The 14,820-nt window shown below is 53.0% G+C and overlaps 1 protein-coding gene across 4 annotated transcripts in view; it reads left to right on the top strand.

Moving 5' to 3' along the window:
- Positions 1-14,820, top strand: part of SFI1 (SFI1 centrin binding protein) — a 60,281-nt gene that overhangs the window by 35,923 nt on the left and 9,538 nt on the right. For all 4 annotated transcript variants that reach the window (XM_043979943.1, XM_043979944.1, XM_043979946.1 and 1 more), the window contains 11 exons: positions 4,516-4,597; positions 4,746-4,924; positions 6,446-6,521; positions 6,674-6,769; positions 7,636-7,712; positions 8,196-8,298; positions 12,556-12,652; positions 12,992-13,152; positions 13,342-13,416; positions 13,932-14,006; positions 14,597-14,773. In XM_043979943.1, the coding sequence (XP_043835878.1) occupies positions 4,516-4,597; positions 4,746-4,924; positions 6,446-6,521; positions 6,674-6,769; positions 7,636-7,712; positions 8,196-8,298; positions 12,556-12,652; positions 12,992-13,152; positions 13,342-13,416; positions 13,932-14,006; positions 14,597-14,773 (1,198 nt within the window). The remainder of the gene's footprint in view (positions 1-4,515; positions 4,598-4,745; positions 4,925-6,445; positions 6,522-6,673; positions 6,770-7,635; positions 7,713-8,195; positions 8,299-12,555; positions 12,653-12,991; positions 13,153-13,341; positions 13,417-13,931; positions 14,007-14,596; positions 14,774-14,820) is intronic.

Raw genomic sequence — 14,820 nt, 5'->3', positions numbered from 1 at the left:
ACATAGATATATATGTATACAGATATGTGTGTTTATTTATTTAATTTTTTTTAATAATTTTTTTTTTGCATGTTTATTTAAAACCAGTGAAGCAAAATAAACCTAGAGGGTTTTGTTTGTTTTGTTTGCGGGGCAGTGAACCTAGAGGTTTTTTAAGAGCCTAGAAACTGATCTTGAACAGTTAATATTTTCACTTGATTTGATTTCCTGGCTCTATCATTGAGAGAGGAATGGAAGTAATTAGAAGCTCTGAATTCAAATTCTGATACTGACATTTTTTAGCAGAGTGTAGGAGGATGAAACTTCAGAGTTGTTTTGATTGGAGTTTCTTTTGTTATTGATGATTCGTTCTTTCATTTTCAGTTCTTTCGAGAGCTGTTTGTTCATGTCCTTTATCTACTGGGGAAAGGCTTTTGGTCTCATATATTTTCAGTTAGTTGCCTATATAATTTTGCTGTTAGAGATATTGGATACAAAAGGTTTTCCCCAGTTGAACACTTCCCTTCCTTTTCAAGTTGCATTAATTTTGTTCACACAAACACTTCAATTTCATGGGATTCTAATAATCTATTTTTACTTTTATCTTTTGTAATAGGCTATATCCTTTGATTGGTTAAGATTCAACCCTTGTCCATACAGGGAAGGGTCCTCTCATTCTCTCTTTTTTTTTTTTTTAGTGAGGCAATTGGGGTTAAGTGACTTGCCCAGGGTCACACAGCTAGTAAGTGTCAAGTGTCTGAGCCCGGATTTGAACTCAGGTACTCCTGACTCCAGGGCCGGTGCTTTATCCACTGCGCCACCTAGCTGCCCCCCTCTCATTCTCTTTCAAATTCTTGATGATATTGTCTTTCATTTTCAAGACATATAAACATTTCGAGTTCATTGTGCCATGTTGTATAAGATATTGGTCCATACTTAATTTCTGCCAGACCGCTTTTCAGTTTTCCCAACAACTCTTGTTAAGGAGTACTTTCCTATGTGGTTTGCATTTTAGGGCTTATTAATAACTGGGTTATCAGGTTTAGTGATTTCTTACCTTCCTTGTCTAGACTGTTCCATTGATCTGCTTCTCCATTTTTTATCCACTCTCAAGTGGTTTTGAGGATCGTTGCTTGATCATATAGTTTGAGGTCTGGAAGTCCTATCCTTCTCTTTGTTTCTGCCTTTATGAAGTTAATTACTTCCCTTGGTATTGTATCTCTTTGTTCCTTCAAGTGATTTCTACTATTATTTTATCCAGCTCCATAAAGTATCCCCATTATACTTTAATTGGTAAAGCACTTATTCAATCCTAATTCTTCGACAATTATTTTCTTCAGAGAGCTTTTCCATTTGGCTTTTCAAGCTGTTGACCTTTTTTTCATGACTTTCCTGCACCACTCTCATTTTTTCCTCTACCTCTCTTACTTTGTCTGCAAAGTCCTATTTGAATGCTTCTGTGGCCTGAGACCAATTCATATTTTTTTGGAAGCTTTGGTTGTAGGAGCCCTGACATTGCTATCCTTTTCTGAAGGTACACCTCGATCTTCCTCGTCACTAAAGAAACTTCCTATGGTCTGCATCTTTGCTCATTTTGCCTGCCTATTTCTTGACTCTTAACTCCTTCTAAAAGTGGGCACTGCTTCCAGAATGCACTGTCCCAAGCTTTGGGGGTCCAAGGTGGTATGATTTAAGGAGGGGCGGGTTCTTTACTCGCCTGGCCTGTGCTCTGGTCTGTAAATAACACCAAACCTACTTGCTATTCAACCAGGCAACAAAATTTTGTTTGCTGTGGTTGATAGCTCCAGTGAGCCTGTGCCCCTCTGCCACTCAAGATTTCCTGGTTCCCTGCTGGGGTAGAACAACTGAATTCCACCTCAGCCCCAGCAGAGACCCCTGTAATCTCTCCCCGGCCAACCGCTCAACCCTCACCAGACCGTGAACTTTGTTCCAGAAGACATTGGTGCTGCAGCCAATTCAGAGGCTCCGGGGCTAAGTTTCTCTGGTGCAGCCTGGCTGGGTTTGGATCTGTGTCAGCTCAGCCTGGTTTTGGGAGGCCAGCCTGGGTCTCTGGATCTGTGTCAGTTGGTAAAGCGCTGAATCTGGAAATTAATTTCTGCAGCATTGTCATTTTTATTATGTTAGCATGGCCCAGCCATGAGCACTGAATATTCCTCTAGTTGCTTAAATTGCCCTTTATTTCTTCAGAGAGGATCTTGTAACTGTGTTTATAAGGTACTGAGTGTGCTTTAGCAGTTTGACTCCCAGCTATCCTATGGGGTTTTGGAGTTATTTTGAATGGATCTTTACTTTTTTTTTTTTTTGGTGAGGCAATTGGGGCTAAGTGACTTGCCCAGGGTCACACAGCTAGTAAGTGTTAAGTGTCTGAGGCCGGATTTGAACTCAGGTCCTCCTGAATCTAGGGCCGGTGCTCTATCCACTGTGCCATCTAGCTGCCCCCCCCTTTTTTTTTTTCTTAAATTCCCTCTTGGATTTCATTATTTTGTATAGAAATGCTCTTGATTTTTGTGAGTGTCTTAGTTCATTTTTGAAAATTCACAAATAACTGAAAAAAAGAAAAAAATACTGGATTGATTTGGAATTCGGAAAATGGATACTCTTGCTACAGTTTGTCCTAGTTTGGGTGTCATCCATGGTTATCCTAAAGCCAAAGAGGGGGGAAAAAAGACCACTTCCTCTTTGTTGTCTGTCTGTCTCTACCTCCTCCCCCAAATTGGGATTAAGTGACTTGCCCAGGGTCACACAGCTAGATTTGAAGTCAGGTCACCCTGTGTTGTCTATATTTCTTAAGGGTCTTTGAGAAGGGGTTGAGGATAAATTGATGGTCGCATCTCGATGTGGTGTTCATAGAGTGCTTGGCCTTTAGAGCCTAGGAGGCTGTGCCAGGGCTTGGACATCAGCTCATCCAGGCCACCATATTTCCAGATGAGTAACCAGAGGTCCCGATCTGGGAAGGTCCCTCTTCCTCCTCGATGTCATTGTCTGAACCAGGACTCAGCTCCCCCGACTCCTGGCCCCCTGGGCTCTCCGCCATCCATCCCTCAGCTCTTAGTGAGACATGACCCGCAAAGCATTTTTTCTCATCCTGAATGACATGCCGGGTGTATCCAGGGAAACTGCCTTTTAGCAGCAGATGGAATCGCGCCTCCTGCCTCCCTTCTCAGGTGTCCAGAGGCCCCTCCTGGGGTGCTGCACCGGTGACCACAGCAGGGGCCCAGGAGAGTCAGGGGAGCCGATGGGGGACAGAGTCTGGTGTTTGTGGCAGCCGGCTGCCTGGGGCTCACAGTGGGCAGTTCATTCTGGGATGCTGACTCATCCCAAGACCCTAAAGCCGCAGTGATTGGTGGGTGGGCCATAGGGCAGCTGAGCACTTCAGTCCTGGCCAATAAAACAGCGTTCCCAGTGTTGGCCCCTTCTGGCTTATGTGCATGACTGAAGGGAGCGTCACTGAGCATTTAGCTGAAGACCGAAGTCCATGCAGCTCCTTTGGGGTCTTGCAGAGCATATCCCTCCTGCAGGTTCAGGAGGTCCCTCTGACAGCTATGGTCACTCCCTGTTTAAGGCTGGACACACGGCGGCTCTGAGGGGGTGCTTGGTACCCTGGCTAGCTGGGTCTGCTAGGGCCAGCCCCTTGACCTCTCTGACTATGGGTACAGATCTGGCCGGGCTCTCGGCAGCCGGTCAAGCCCAGCCGCCTCCTTTTATGGGGAAGGAGGCGGAGGCCCCCAGAGGACGGCCATTGTCCCTGTGGTCCGTCCTCAGGCCGGCAGGGCAGAATCCGGGTATGGGCAGTTACTAGTTTACCTGGATGTCCGTTCTTGTCCATAAAGGTTTGTTACCTGCTAGAAAGAGCCCTTTGGCCAAAGGGGCTGGGGAAGAGCAGCCTGGGGGTAGTCTGGGGGGTGACGCGATTAATGGCTCCACGGATTTGTCCTGGGTTTTGTGGGACAAGGTGGCAAAGCTGCTCAGCTGGCATCTGAGAGTCCCCCCCTCCCCATCCTTCTCTAGGGTGTGGTGTTCAGTTCTGGGCACTGGGTCCTAAGAAGGAGGTGGGGGAGGTAGGGAGGGCCCTGAGGCGGAGGTGAAGAAGGCAGAGACAGGAGGGCTTGGTGGGGGGGTGGGGGGGGGTGAGCACTCTCTTCATAGAGCCGAGGGGGAAGAGCTGGGGTAGGGGGTGGCTGCAAAGGGGGCAGTTTAGGTTTGAGGCCAGGAAACACTTCATCCCAACAAGAGCCATCCCAGAGTCTGGGAGGGCTGCCTCCCCCCAGGACTTCTCGCTCACTTGGGCAGCTGGACATGAGGGCCGGCAGTGCCAGCTGTGGCCTCGGAAGGCCCAAGGGGTGGCAAGGTCTCCCGCAGCATCGGGCATGGGTGGCTTCTCATGTAGAACCAGGCCACAGCGTCTGCCCCCATGCCTGACCTCCAGGCAAGCTGTGTGATGGCCGCTCACATCAAGGGCTTTGTTCCAGAGATTGTTGGGTCAGTGTCTGCCCTTTTCTCTCTTTCTCCTTTTAGGGAGAGGGTGCAGAGGTGGGCATTTGATGCATGGTGGCAGAGGGTGCGTCTTCAGCAAGAAGCCCGACAGTCAGAGAGAACGGTGAGCCCCCAGCCCTGCTTGGCGTCCAGCCGCCTCCCCTCTGCAGGGCCCCTGGGAACGGGCCCTCTGTGAGGGAGGTGACGGGGGATTTGATGTCACCCACGTCTGACTCTCCCTCACCGGCCTCTGTTTCCCTTCTGTGTCGTAGGCCGTCCTCCATGCCGAACAGCGGGTGCTCCGGCAGTCCTGGGCCATGTGGCGCCGGCGGGCCGCTGAGCTTTCCATGGAGAGAGGGGGGCAGGCCACCGCGCGTGCCCATTACCGCCACAGGCAGCTGCAGAAGGCTTTCCAGCTATGGAAGCAGAACCTTCAGGCCCTCCAAGCCCAGCAAGTACCTCTCAGATTCCCTCCCACCTCCCCTGCCCTGCTGAACCTCCTCGGGCTGAGGTCCTGCCGCCACCTGGGTGGCCCCTGGTCCTGGTGCCGGGGGCTCTCACTGGGAGTCTTTCTGAGGGTGGGTGGCTCTGGGCGGCCTCGGGGTTGAAGCCAATGGGGTAGAATGGCCTAGGGGTGGAGGCCAAAGACCAGTGAGCCACAGCCAAAGGAGGGGATGGAGGGGGAGGGCAGCTCCTCCTCCGGGAGAGCCCGGAGGGTCCTTCTGGGCCGCCTCCCCCGAAGCCCCAGGTCAGGAAGGACAAGGAGAGAGGGATTGAGTCCAACCAGGTCTGGCCGCAGCCCGTCCTTTTGGAAGGGACGTGGTCCCTGCAGAGGGCCATGACCGGGGTGCTTGGGGACCAGCAACCAAACCTTCGGAGGTCAGAGGAAGCAGCTGGTGAGAGCTGGCTAAGAGAAGAGCCAGGCCCGGGGCTGGAGGGTGGCCCTGTGGTCGGCTCTCCTGTGCTTGGCCCCTGCTGGGGCCACAGCTTCCTTGGCCCCCGAGGGCAGAACAAGGACTGGTGGGGGGGGGGAGCAGCTGAGTCCCCTTTGCTGGAGGGTTAGCATGAGGGCCGGCGCCCCCATCAGGGATGCTGGAGGGGGCTCCGTGAGTCAGGGCTGTGACTGGAGGAGCCGGCTTCTCCTTCACAAAGCCCCTCACCAGCCTGGGCTTTGAGGCCTCCTTGGTAAGGTCCCCTAAGATGCTGAGATGTGGGCTATCTGGGGGGGAGGGCCCCAAGAGGCGCACCCCCCCACTGGTTCTGGGTTCTGCCCCGTGGAGCCCGGAGGAGCCCATCCACTCCTTCCGTGCCATGTGCCACCTGCAGACCCCAGAAGATGGCTCTCGTGGCCCACAGGGGTCTCCTTTGGGCCCAGAGTTCCAGGACCCCTCTTGGGGCCCACACTCATGGAACTTAAGGCCCCGGCTTTGTCTGTTTGGTGATGTCACTCACACCCTGTCTGGCATTCAAGACCCTGCCCAGCCCTGGCTCGTGCTGCTGCCCCCTTTACCTCCCAGTCTCTTCCAGTCTCTACAGGAAGGAGACCCTCTCGGGGGAGCTCTGCGAGCCCCCCCTCCAGCCTCTCTGTTCTCTGGCTGCTTCTTTCTCCATGCCCTCTCATCCCTAGCACTGACCCCTGCCTCTGGTCTGAACCCCCTGGCTCTGGTCCCGTCCTCCAAGACCTGTCTTCGACCCTCCTTCCTCGGGCTCCTTCCTTCCAGTCACTTTGGTTGACCTTTGCCCCACTGAAAGTGACCTCTTGGTCAGACTTTCCAATGTCTTCCCGACCCAAGGTCCTGGCAACCCAAAGCACAGCCCCTACGGGCCCCAGGGCCCCAGCGTCTGACTCGGGGAAGGGGGCCTGCTGCCCCTCAGAGCACGCTTCTGCCAGGGGTCAGGGAGAAAGGCGGGGGGGAGGTTTGGGTCCAGGCTGCGGGTCAAAGCCAGCTTCTGCTCCTTTTCCCTCCTTCAGGCAGGCTGGAGAGGTGAGGGCTGCGGTGTTCAGCTCACGTCTGCTCGTGCGTGTGACCTGGATCAAGTGGCGAGAGGTGAGCTGCGGGCGTGCCCGGGGGGCGGGGGGGGGGGCATGCCCCTGGAAAGGAGCGCTAGCTCCAGGCACCGGGGAGGTTCTGCTGTGGCTGCCGTGCCCCTTCCCCCTCACATTCCCCCTCTCGCTCTATGTGTGTGTCCCTCCCTCTAGTACGTGGCCCTCCAGAATGTGAAGTGGGAGAAGGTGGCCCTAGCGGATCGCCATTACCGCCAGATGCTGCTGCGCAGGGCCTTGGCCGCATGGATGGTAGGAGGCTTTCCTCTCCCCCGGGCTTGCCCTCCCTGTGTGCTGTGTCAGCAGGTGCCTGCAGAAGCGGAGCTGGCTGGGAACTCCTGCCCTCCCACCTCTAGGGTGCATCAGGCCAGGCCAGCGTGCCTCCTGCGCCTCACTTCCTCTCGTTCACAAGCACCTGCTGTGTGCTGAATGTGAGGGATCCAGCATCCAGCTCAGGGAGCTCCCCTCCCCATGGCAGAGACAGCGCCAACAGCCCTGTGCCCATGACCTCTGGCCAGGGCAAGCTGAAGGGAATCTTGCCAGGATGGTAGCTGCACGGAGGAGGCTTCTGCCCATGGGGAGGCAGGCAGGAGAGCCTTCCAGGCATGGGGGAGAATCCTTGGGAGCCGGAGGTGGAGGCCCTGTGGTCAAGTCTTTGGGACAGGTCTGGAACAGTGGCTTTGGATGCCACCCATTGGGGGAAGGGCCCTCCTGGGCTCCCCTGCGTGGGGTGCCAGGCTGGCCTGTGAAAGCACAAGTGGAGAGGTCAAGGCCCCATTAAACATCACAGGACCCTTTTTAACCCTTCAGGGCTTCTTGCTGAGCTGTGCTCCCTGTTGACTGTCCAGGGGGAGGCTTTCTCCCCAGGCCTCAAACCCACAGGGACCAACCTGCCTGAGGGCAGAGGTGTGTCCTGGGAGGCAGGTGCACTGGTCATCAGGCTCTCCAGCCTCAGGCCGGGGATCTGTCTGTGTGGCTTCTCTGGTCATGGGCTGTCCTTGGTGTGGGACGTGTTGGACCTTTCTGGAGCAGACCCCGTGCCCTGAGGCCACACAGGGAGAAGGTGACCCTCTGTGGCCTGGTTTCTTGACGGTAAACCCAGGCTTCTTTTCCTGCAGACTTACCAGGGCAGGGTTCAAGCCGTGCTGTGCCAGGTGGCAGAGAGAGAGGAGCAGCATCACCAGGAGCTCTTGCGGTAGGTTCCCCCGGTGCCCTCCAGTCTCTATTTCTGCTTCCTGTCTCAGAACCCTCCGTGCATTTATTAATCACCTGCTGTGTGCAGAGCCTGGGGGGGTGCTACTGGGAAAGTGTTCCATTGCATTCAGCCTTGACCATAATGAGGGGACAAAACACCAGTCTGTGTGACTCCAGAGGCAGTCAGCTGCTGGTCACTAAACACTGATTAAGCACCTGCTGGGTGTCAGGCCTTGTGCTAAGCATCAGGGGTACAAAGAAAGGCCAAAGACCCTAGAGGACAGAGAGGGGCATCTTATGCTCATGCCTGGCCCACCTCATCATGCTTCTGGGAGAGCTCTCTCATGCTGGGCTGGGGGCACTCATCTCTCGGGCTTGTCCCCATCTAGATTTAACCTGTCCCTGCCCCAGGGCTCCCCAAAGGGGCTGGGGGGCAGGGGTGGGGGGCAGGGCTGCCAAGCTGTTCCCTCTGCTTTGCCTCTAGGTGGGTGTTTCACCTCTGGAGGGAAAACGCCGTGGCCCAGAGGGAGGAGGCCAGGAAGACGCTCCAGGCTGAGAAGCACTACCGAAGAACCATCCTTTGGAAGGTGCACTGAGGGGTGGGGCTGGCCAGGAAGCACTGGCCAAGGGAGGGAGCAGCTGGCCCTGACCTCAGAGCAGGGAAGGGAGGATGGGCCTGAGCTTCCTTTTTGGTAGAGCCAGAAAGGGAGTCTGTGAACGCCTGATTGCCCCCATGGTATGGATGACCAGACCCCAGGGCAGAGAGGGCATGGGGGAAGTTATGGAGCCAGGCAGCAGGGAGACTTGGGTCCCCCCCAGACATTGGTGTGAGTGAGTGTGAGTGTGTGTGTGTGTGTGTGTGTGTGTGTGTGTGTGTGTGTGTGTGTGTAAAACACACTGCTCTGCTCTGGCTCCAGTGCCCAGCTGGTGAGTCGTTGTGAAAGGAGCCCTGCATGACCATCTGCCCTTGGGCATCATGCTTGTTAACCTGTGTGGGCCTTGGTTTCTCTTCTGTACAATGGAGGGACGATTCTTGTGGACCTAGTACTGATATTACTGGGTCAAAGGCTATAAACTGTAATAGCTTTTGGGGCATATGTCTCAATTACTTTCCACAGTTCACAGCTCTACCCACAATGCATTTGTGTACCTGTTTTCTCACCTCCCTACCAGCATTCGTCATTTTCTTTTTTGTCAACTTAGCCAATTTGATGGGTATAAGGTGGTACCTCAAGAGTTGTTTGAATTAGCATTTCTTTAGTTATTAGCAATTTAGAGCATTTTTTCATATGCCTCTTGCTAGCCTTTGAAAACTGCCTATTCATGTCTTTTGATCATTTATCAGTTGCAAATGGCTCTTGTAAATTTGACTCAGTTCCCTATAAATCTTAGAAATGAGGGGCAGGTGGGTGCCACAGTGGATAAAGCACTGGCCCCGGATTTGTACCTGAGTACAAATCTGGCCTCAGACACTTGACACTGGCTGTGTGACCCTGGGCAAGTCACTTAACCCTCATTGCTCCACAAAAAGAAAAAAAGAAATGAAACCTTTATCAGAGAAATTTCCTCCCTCCTTAATGTTCTGTTTCTCTTTTAATTATAATTGCATTGGTTTTGTGTGTGCAAAACCTTTTTAATTTTATGTAATCAAAATGATCTGTTTTATCTCCTGTGAACTTCTCTGTTAGTCTTAGATCTGACAGGTAATTTCTTCCATGTACCCACTAATTTGCTTATGCTGTCACTCCTTATATTTAAGTCACGCACCCATTTTGAGCTTATCCTGGTGTGTGGTATGAGATGTTGGTTGACACCCAGTTTCTGCTAGACTGCTTTCTGTTTTCCCAATGGTTTTTGTCAGATAGCCAGTACTTGGCCCAGTAGCTGGGATTTGGGGGCTTATCAGGTTACTGAGCTCACTTGCTTCTGTATATCTTGTCCCTGATCTGTTCCACTGATCGGCCTCTCTCTTTCTTCCCCAGTACCAGATTGCTTTAGTGATTACAGCTTTCCAGGGCAGTTTGAGATCAGTACAGCAAGGTCTTCTTCCTGCCTACTTTCCCCACATTGATTCCCTTGATATTCTTGACCTTTTGTTCCTCCAGATGAATTTTGTTTTTTTTTTCTAGCTCTATAAAGTAGTCTTTTGGTAGTTTTAGTGATATGGTACTGAATAAGTAAATTAATTTAGGTAGAATTATAATTTTTTTCATATTGGCTTGGCCCACATATGAATGGTTAATATTTCTCCAGTTGTTTAGATGTCTTTATTTATTTAGAATTTTATTTTATTTCCCCCCAGTTACATGTAAAAACAATTCTTAATATCTATTTTTAAAACTTTATGTTCCAAATTCCGCCCCCCCCCCCAAAAAAAAACCCCGCAAGTTATTCATTGTAAGTTATACACATATAGTCATGCAACACATTTCCATATTAGGTTGTGGAAAAAAAAGACAAAAAAAATTTAAGAAAAAGAAACTAAACAAAACTGTGCTTCAATCTGTATTCAGACACAATCAGTTCTTTCTCTGGAGATGGATTGCATTTTTCATAAGTCCCTCAGAGTTGTTCTGGGTCACTGCAGTGCTGAGAATTTTAAGCCTTTCACAGCTGATCATCTTACTACATTGCTGTTACGTTTTATACAATACATTTCACTTTACATCAGCTCATGTAAGTCTCTCCAGGTTTCTCTGAGAGCATCCTGCTCATCATTTCCATCATTTCTTTTTCTTTCTTTCTTTCTTTTTTTTTTTTTGGCCTAGCCGCCCCGCCCCCCATCATTTCTTATACCACAACATTGTTCCATCACAATCTCATCCCATAGCTGTTCCCCAGCTAATGTGCATCTCCTCAATTTTTAGTGCTTTGTACCAGAAAAGGGCTGCCACAAATCATTTTTGTACATATTGGTCCTCTGACTTTTTGGGTTTTTTTTCTCTCTTTTTTATAGGTGGTGCTGTGGATAAAGCACCAGCCCTGGATTCAGGAGGACCTGAGTTCAAATCCAGTCTCAGACACTAGACACTGACTAGCTGTGTGACCCTGGGCAAGTCACTTAACCCTCATTGCCCCACCAAAAAAAAAAAAGTATGCAGGGTTCCATAGCCCTTTAGCCATAGTTCCAAATTGCCCTACAGGATGCCCAGCTCAGTTTACAGCTCCACCAACAGTGCATTCATGTCCCTTACAACAATCATCATTTTCCTCTGCTGTCTTATTAGCAATCCAGTAGGTATGAGGTAGTATCCCAGGACTGTTTTGACTTGCATCTTTCTAATTAATAGTGAGTTAGAGCGTTTTTCATATTGCTATAGATAGCTTTATTTACTCTGAAAAGTCTTCACATCTTTTGATCATTTATCAATAGGAGAATGGCTCTTACTTTAATAAGTTTGACTCAGTTCTCTATGTGTTTGAGCAATGAGGCCTTTATCAGACAAACTTGCTTCAAAAAATTTTTTACAGTTATACTATTGCTAACTGTATTTCCCTCCATCCTATTCCCTCCCCATGACATTGACTCTATTCTCTATCTCCTTTCACCCTGTCCCTCCTCAAAAGTGTTTTGCTTCTGACTTCCCTCTCCCCCAATCTGCCCTCCCTTCCCCCCTTCCCCTCCTCTTTTCCTGCAGGGTAAGATAGATTATTAAGCCCAATTGAGTGTGTATGTTATTCTTTCTTTGAGCCACTTCTGATGAGAGTAAGGCTCACTCACTCCTAACACCTCCCCCATCTTCCCCTCCGCTGCATAAGCTTTTTCTCGTTTCTTTGAGATACTTTACCCCATTCCACCTCTCCCTTTCCCTTCTGGTGCGTTCCTCTCATCCCTTCAATTCACACCTGTGCCCCAATAATGAGAAAGTTCTTATGAGTTACAAGTATCATCTTCCCATGTAGGAATGTAAATCTGGTGTAAATCTTCAGCTCACAACACGTCCGGAACAGACTTTACCCCGATCTGAGCTTGCCTGTGGCTGTTGAGGGCGCCCTGGGCCCACCCCTTCAGAGACCCTTCTCTTTCCCTCAACCCCGTATTCAGTGGCCAGATCTTGTCCTTTGTCCCTCCCCAGCATCCCGCCCCTGTCCCTGCCCTCTAGTCACCAGCCTGGTTCAGACTGACGTCAGTACCTCTCACCTGGGCCGTCACAGTCCAATCTTGTTTAGACTCCTTTCCTCAGGTGCCCAAGGCCCTGCTGTCTACACCCCTGAATTGGAGTTAGCCTCGGCGGGTGCCTCTAGGCCTGGACTTTCTTTGTATCTACTTTTCCCTGGTGAGAGCGGGAGGTTCTTTTTTTTTTTTTTTTGGTGAGGCAATTGGGGTTAAGTGACTTGCCCAGGGTCACACAGCTAGTAAGTGTTAAGTGTCTGAGGCCGGATTTGAACTCAGGTCCTTCTGACTCCAGGGCTGGTACTCTATCCACTGCGCCACCTAGCTTCCCCCAAGCAGGAGGTTCTTGAGAGCTGGGCCAGCTTGGTTTTTCTGTGTTCCCAGGGCTGAGCACAACAGTGCTTGGCACAGCGTAATCAGCACTTTTCCCTTCATTCAGATTCTTCTGCCCAGACAGCCTTAGCCCATGCCAGCCTCTCGTTCGCTAGACTTCAGCGGCCACAGCCTTTCCGTCCCTCCCAGCTGTGCCCTTCACCCTTTAGTCTCCTGGTCTCTCCCATTCTCAGAGCACAGTGGTCTGCTCTGCATTCGTCCTAGGTGAACACGTCTCCGGGTGTTCTTTTTCTCTATCCCTAGTTAATGCCCATAAAGGCTCATTGGTTTTCCAGCTTCCCCAGGGAAGCCAGCATTAAAGGTGCCCTTCCTCTCGGCTTGTGCCCCCCTTGTGCAGGTGGCCATGCATTGGAGGGACACGGTGTCCCTTAGGATATACTGCCGGCAGCAGGAAGACAAGGCCGTCACAGAAGCCAGGAAGCAGTTGGAGCGAGGTGAGGAGGGGCCGGCTCCAGGCCCAGCAACTGCCACATGGGTTTGTTGGTAAAGTGATTTTGGACGTGCCCGCCTTCCTCCAAATGGTCTCTCTGGTGGGTTCAGGCGAATCTCCAGGTCAAGTTGGGAGAGTTCTCTGGGCCCGCCTTTGTTCTCCTGGTACAGAGTGGGGGTACCCAGTGAACGAGAGCGACTAAGCAAGGACTTGTGGGGCAGGAAGGGATCAAGAGAGATCCAGCCCAGGGGGCTCTCCGGGCATCCTCAGCTCTCTGGCCATGCCAGGCCTGGGGGCCCGGACCATCCCTGGTGCTGCCCTCATCTGGCTTTGGTCGCCCTAGGTCATCTCCGAGCCTCATTCAGGCACTGGCGGGAATGTGGCCGGAGAGCTTCCCTGCAGAGAGCCCAGCTGGGGCGGGCTGCACGACACCACGGGACAAGGCTCCTGAGGGCCTGCTTGGCCCGCTGGAAGAAGTACCACTTACAGTGTATCCGGAAGATGGTGAGCAGCTGCGGGAGCCTGGAGCCATGGGGGAGGGGGGCCTGCCTGGGGTGGCCAGATGAGGCGTTGGGAGAGGGGGGGTGGCCATCATGCCTAGGCCCAGGGAGAGCCTAGACCTGCTTGACATTGCCCAGGGGTCTGCTGTTCCCCGGAGCGCTGGCAGCCAGCCCCCTGTCACTTTCCCCTTAGCTCCTGCAGAGGCAGGGCGCCCTGCTGATGGCACGCAGACTCAGCCACTCCTCCTTCTACACATGGAAGCGCCAGGTGGGCAGCCTGGGTCCTCTCCTCATCCTCTTGGCACCTCGCCCTCCTCTGTCCACGGCCCTCGTCCTCTCTTTGGGGAGCTGGTGGGAAGCCAAGGCTTCCGACTTACTGGGGTTCTACCTGATGTGGCAGCTCGTCACTGGGCTCGTCCTGATGCAATGTGGGGGCATCCTTGGTGTATCCACCCGTGTCCTCCCCAGCCTCCAAATTGCCTTGCTAAGGGTGCCAGCAGGAGAGCACCTGGAGGGCCCCCCCCCCAAGTCATCGAGGAATCCTCAGGTGGTGGCAGATTGCCTTGACCCCATCCCCCATCTTCCAGCTGTTGGCGATATCACCCGGCTCTGCTCCTTCCCCTCCTCCTCTTTTTCCTTTTCCCTCCTCCTCCCCTCTCTCTGTCTCTGTCTCTGTCTCTATCTTTATCCCTCGCTCCCTCTCTAGCTTGCCCTCTCTGAGCTGCCTTTACCTTCCTCCCGGCCCGTTGGTGGCATGCCTGACCCTTCGTCCTTGGCCCGCAGTTTGGGGAGAGGCAGTGGGAGCAGCAGGCCACCACTCGGGCTCTCTGGCTTTGGTCCTTCACGCTTCAGGGAAAGGTAGGTGGTCCTGGCCCCACGTGGGCCTCTCACTTGCTTCTCCCTAGGCCCTGGCTCTGGGCACCCTAGACCGTTGGCCCGTTTGACAGGGATTTCCAGGCCCGAGGCCTCGAGTGGCTGTGAGGGGCCCAGCTGGCATCTGCACCTCCATTGGCTGCCCTCACAGCCAGGCCTCTCCCTGCTGCAGCAGGATTGCACCCCCAGCCCCCTCCCCCATTAGGGCCCAGCACTAGCTGGTCTGGCTGTGGGGGGACTTATTTGGAGCTCCTGTGAATGCCCGGCTGCCACACTCCCTGGCAGGCTTCCTCTCCCCAGGGGCACAGGGCCGGTGCTCTGGGGCCCAGAGCCTCTCTGCTGCCTGGCCTGTGGCACAAGGACGTGGCACAGCCTGGTTCCTAAGCCCTTGGCGCCGCTCCTTCTAAAGCTCCCGCACACTTACGTGGTGCCCTCCGACACATGTGCCTGCCCCAGTTCATGTCTCCGCTTCCTGGGCTCTGACGTGCAGGGAACATGGGTGTCCTTGAGGTGGGGCGGTGGTCTTAGAGGCCAGGCATGTTGTGCCTCACTCACATGGGCTGCCTTTGTGGGAGGTTTGGGATGCGTGGCTGGGGTTCGTGCTGGTGCGGCGGAGGAAGAAGGCCCGGCTGGAGCAGGCCGTGCTGGCCTACCATGGTAGCCTGGTGCGAGAGGGCGTCACCCGCCTCCTGAGGTTTGTGGCTGACATGAAGAGCTTCCGGGGGCATCTCCGTGCCCAGCAGCAGGCCCAGGTAAGGGCCCCAAGCCGCCTTCTTTGCCCCCGACGTGGGCAGATATG

Source organism: Dromiciops gliroides, chromosome 1 (genome assembly GCF_019393635.1).
Source record: "Dromiciops gliroides isolate mDroGli1 chromosome 1, mDroGli1.pri, whole genome shotgun sequence".
Classification (NCBI taxonomy): domain Eukaryota; kingdom Metazoa; phylum Chordata; class Mammalia; order Microbiotheria; family Microbiotheriidae; genus Dromiciops; species Dromiciops gliroides.
Note: the sequence above shows the minus strand (reverse complement) of the source record. Positions and strands in the feature narration are given on the sequence as shown.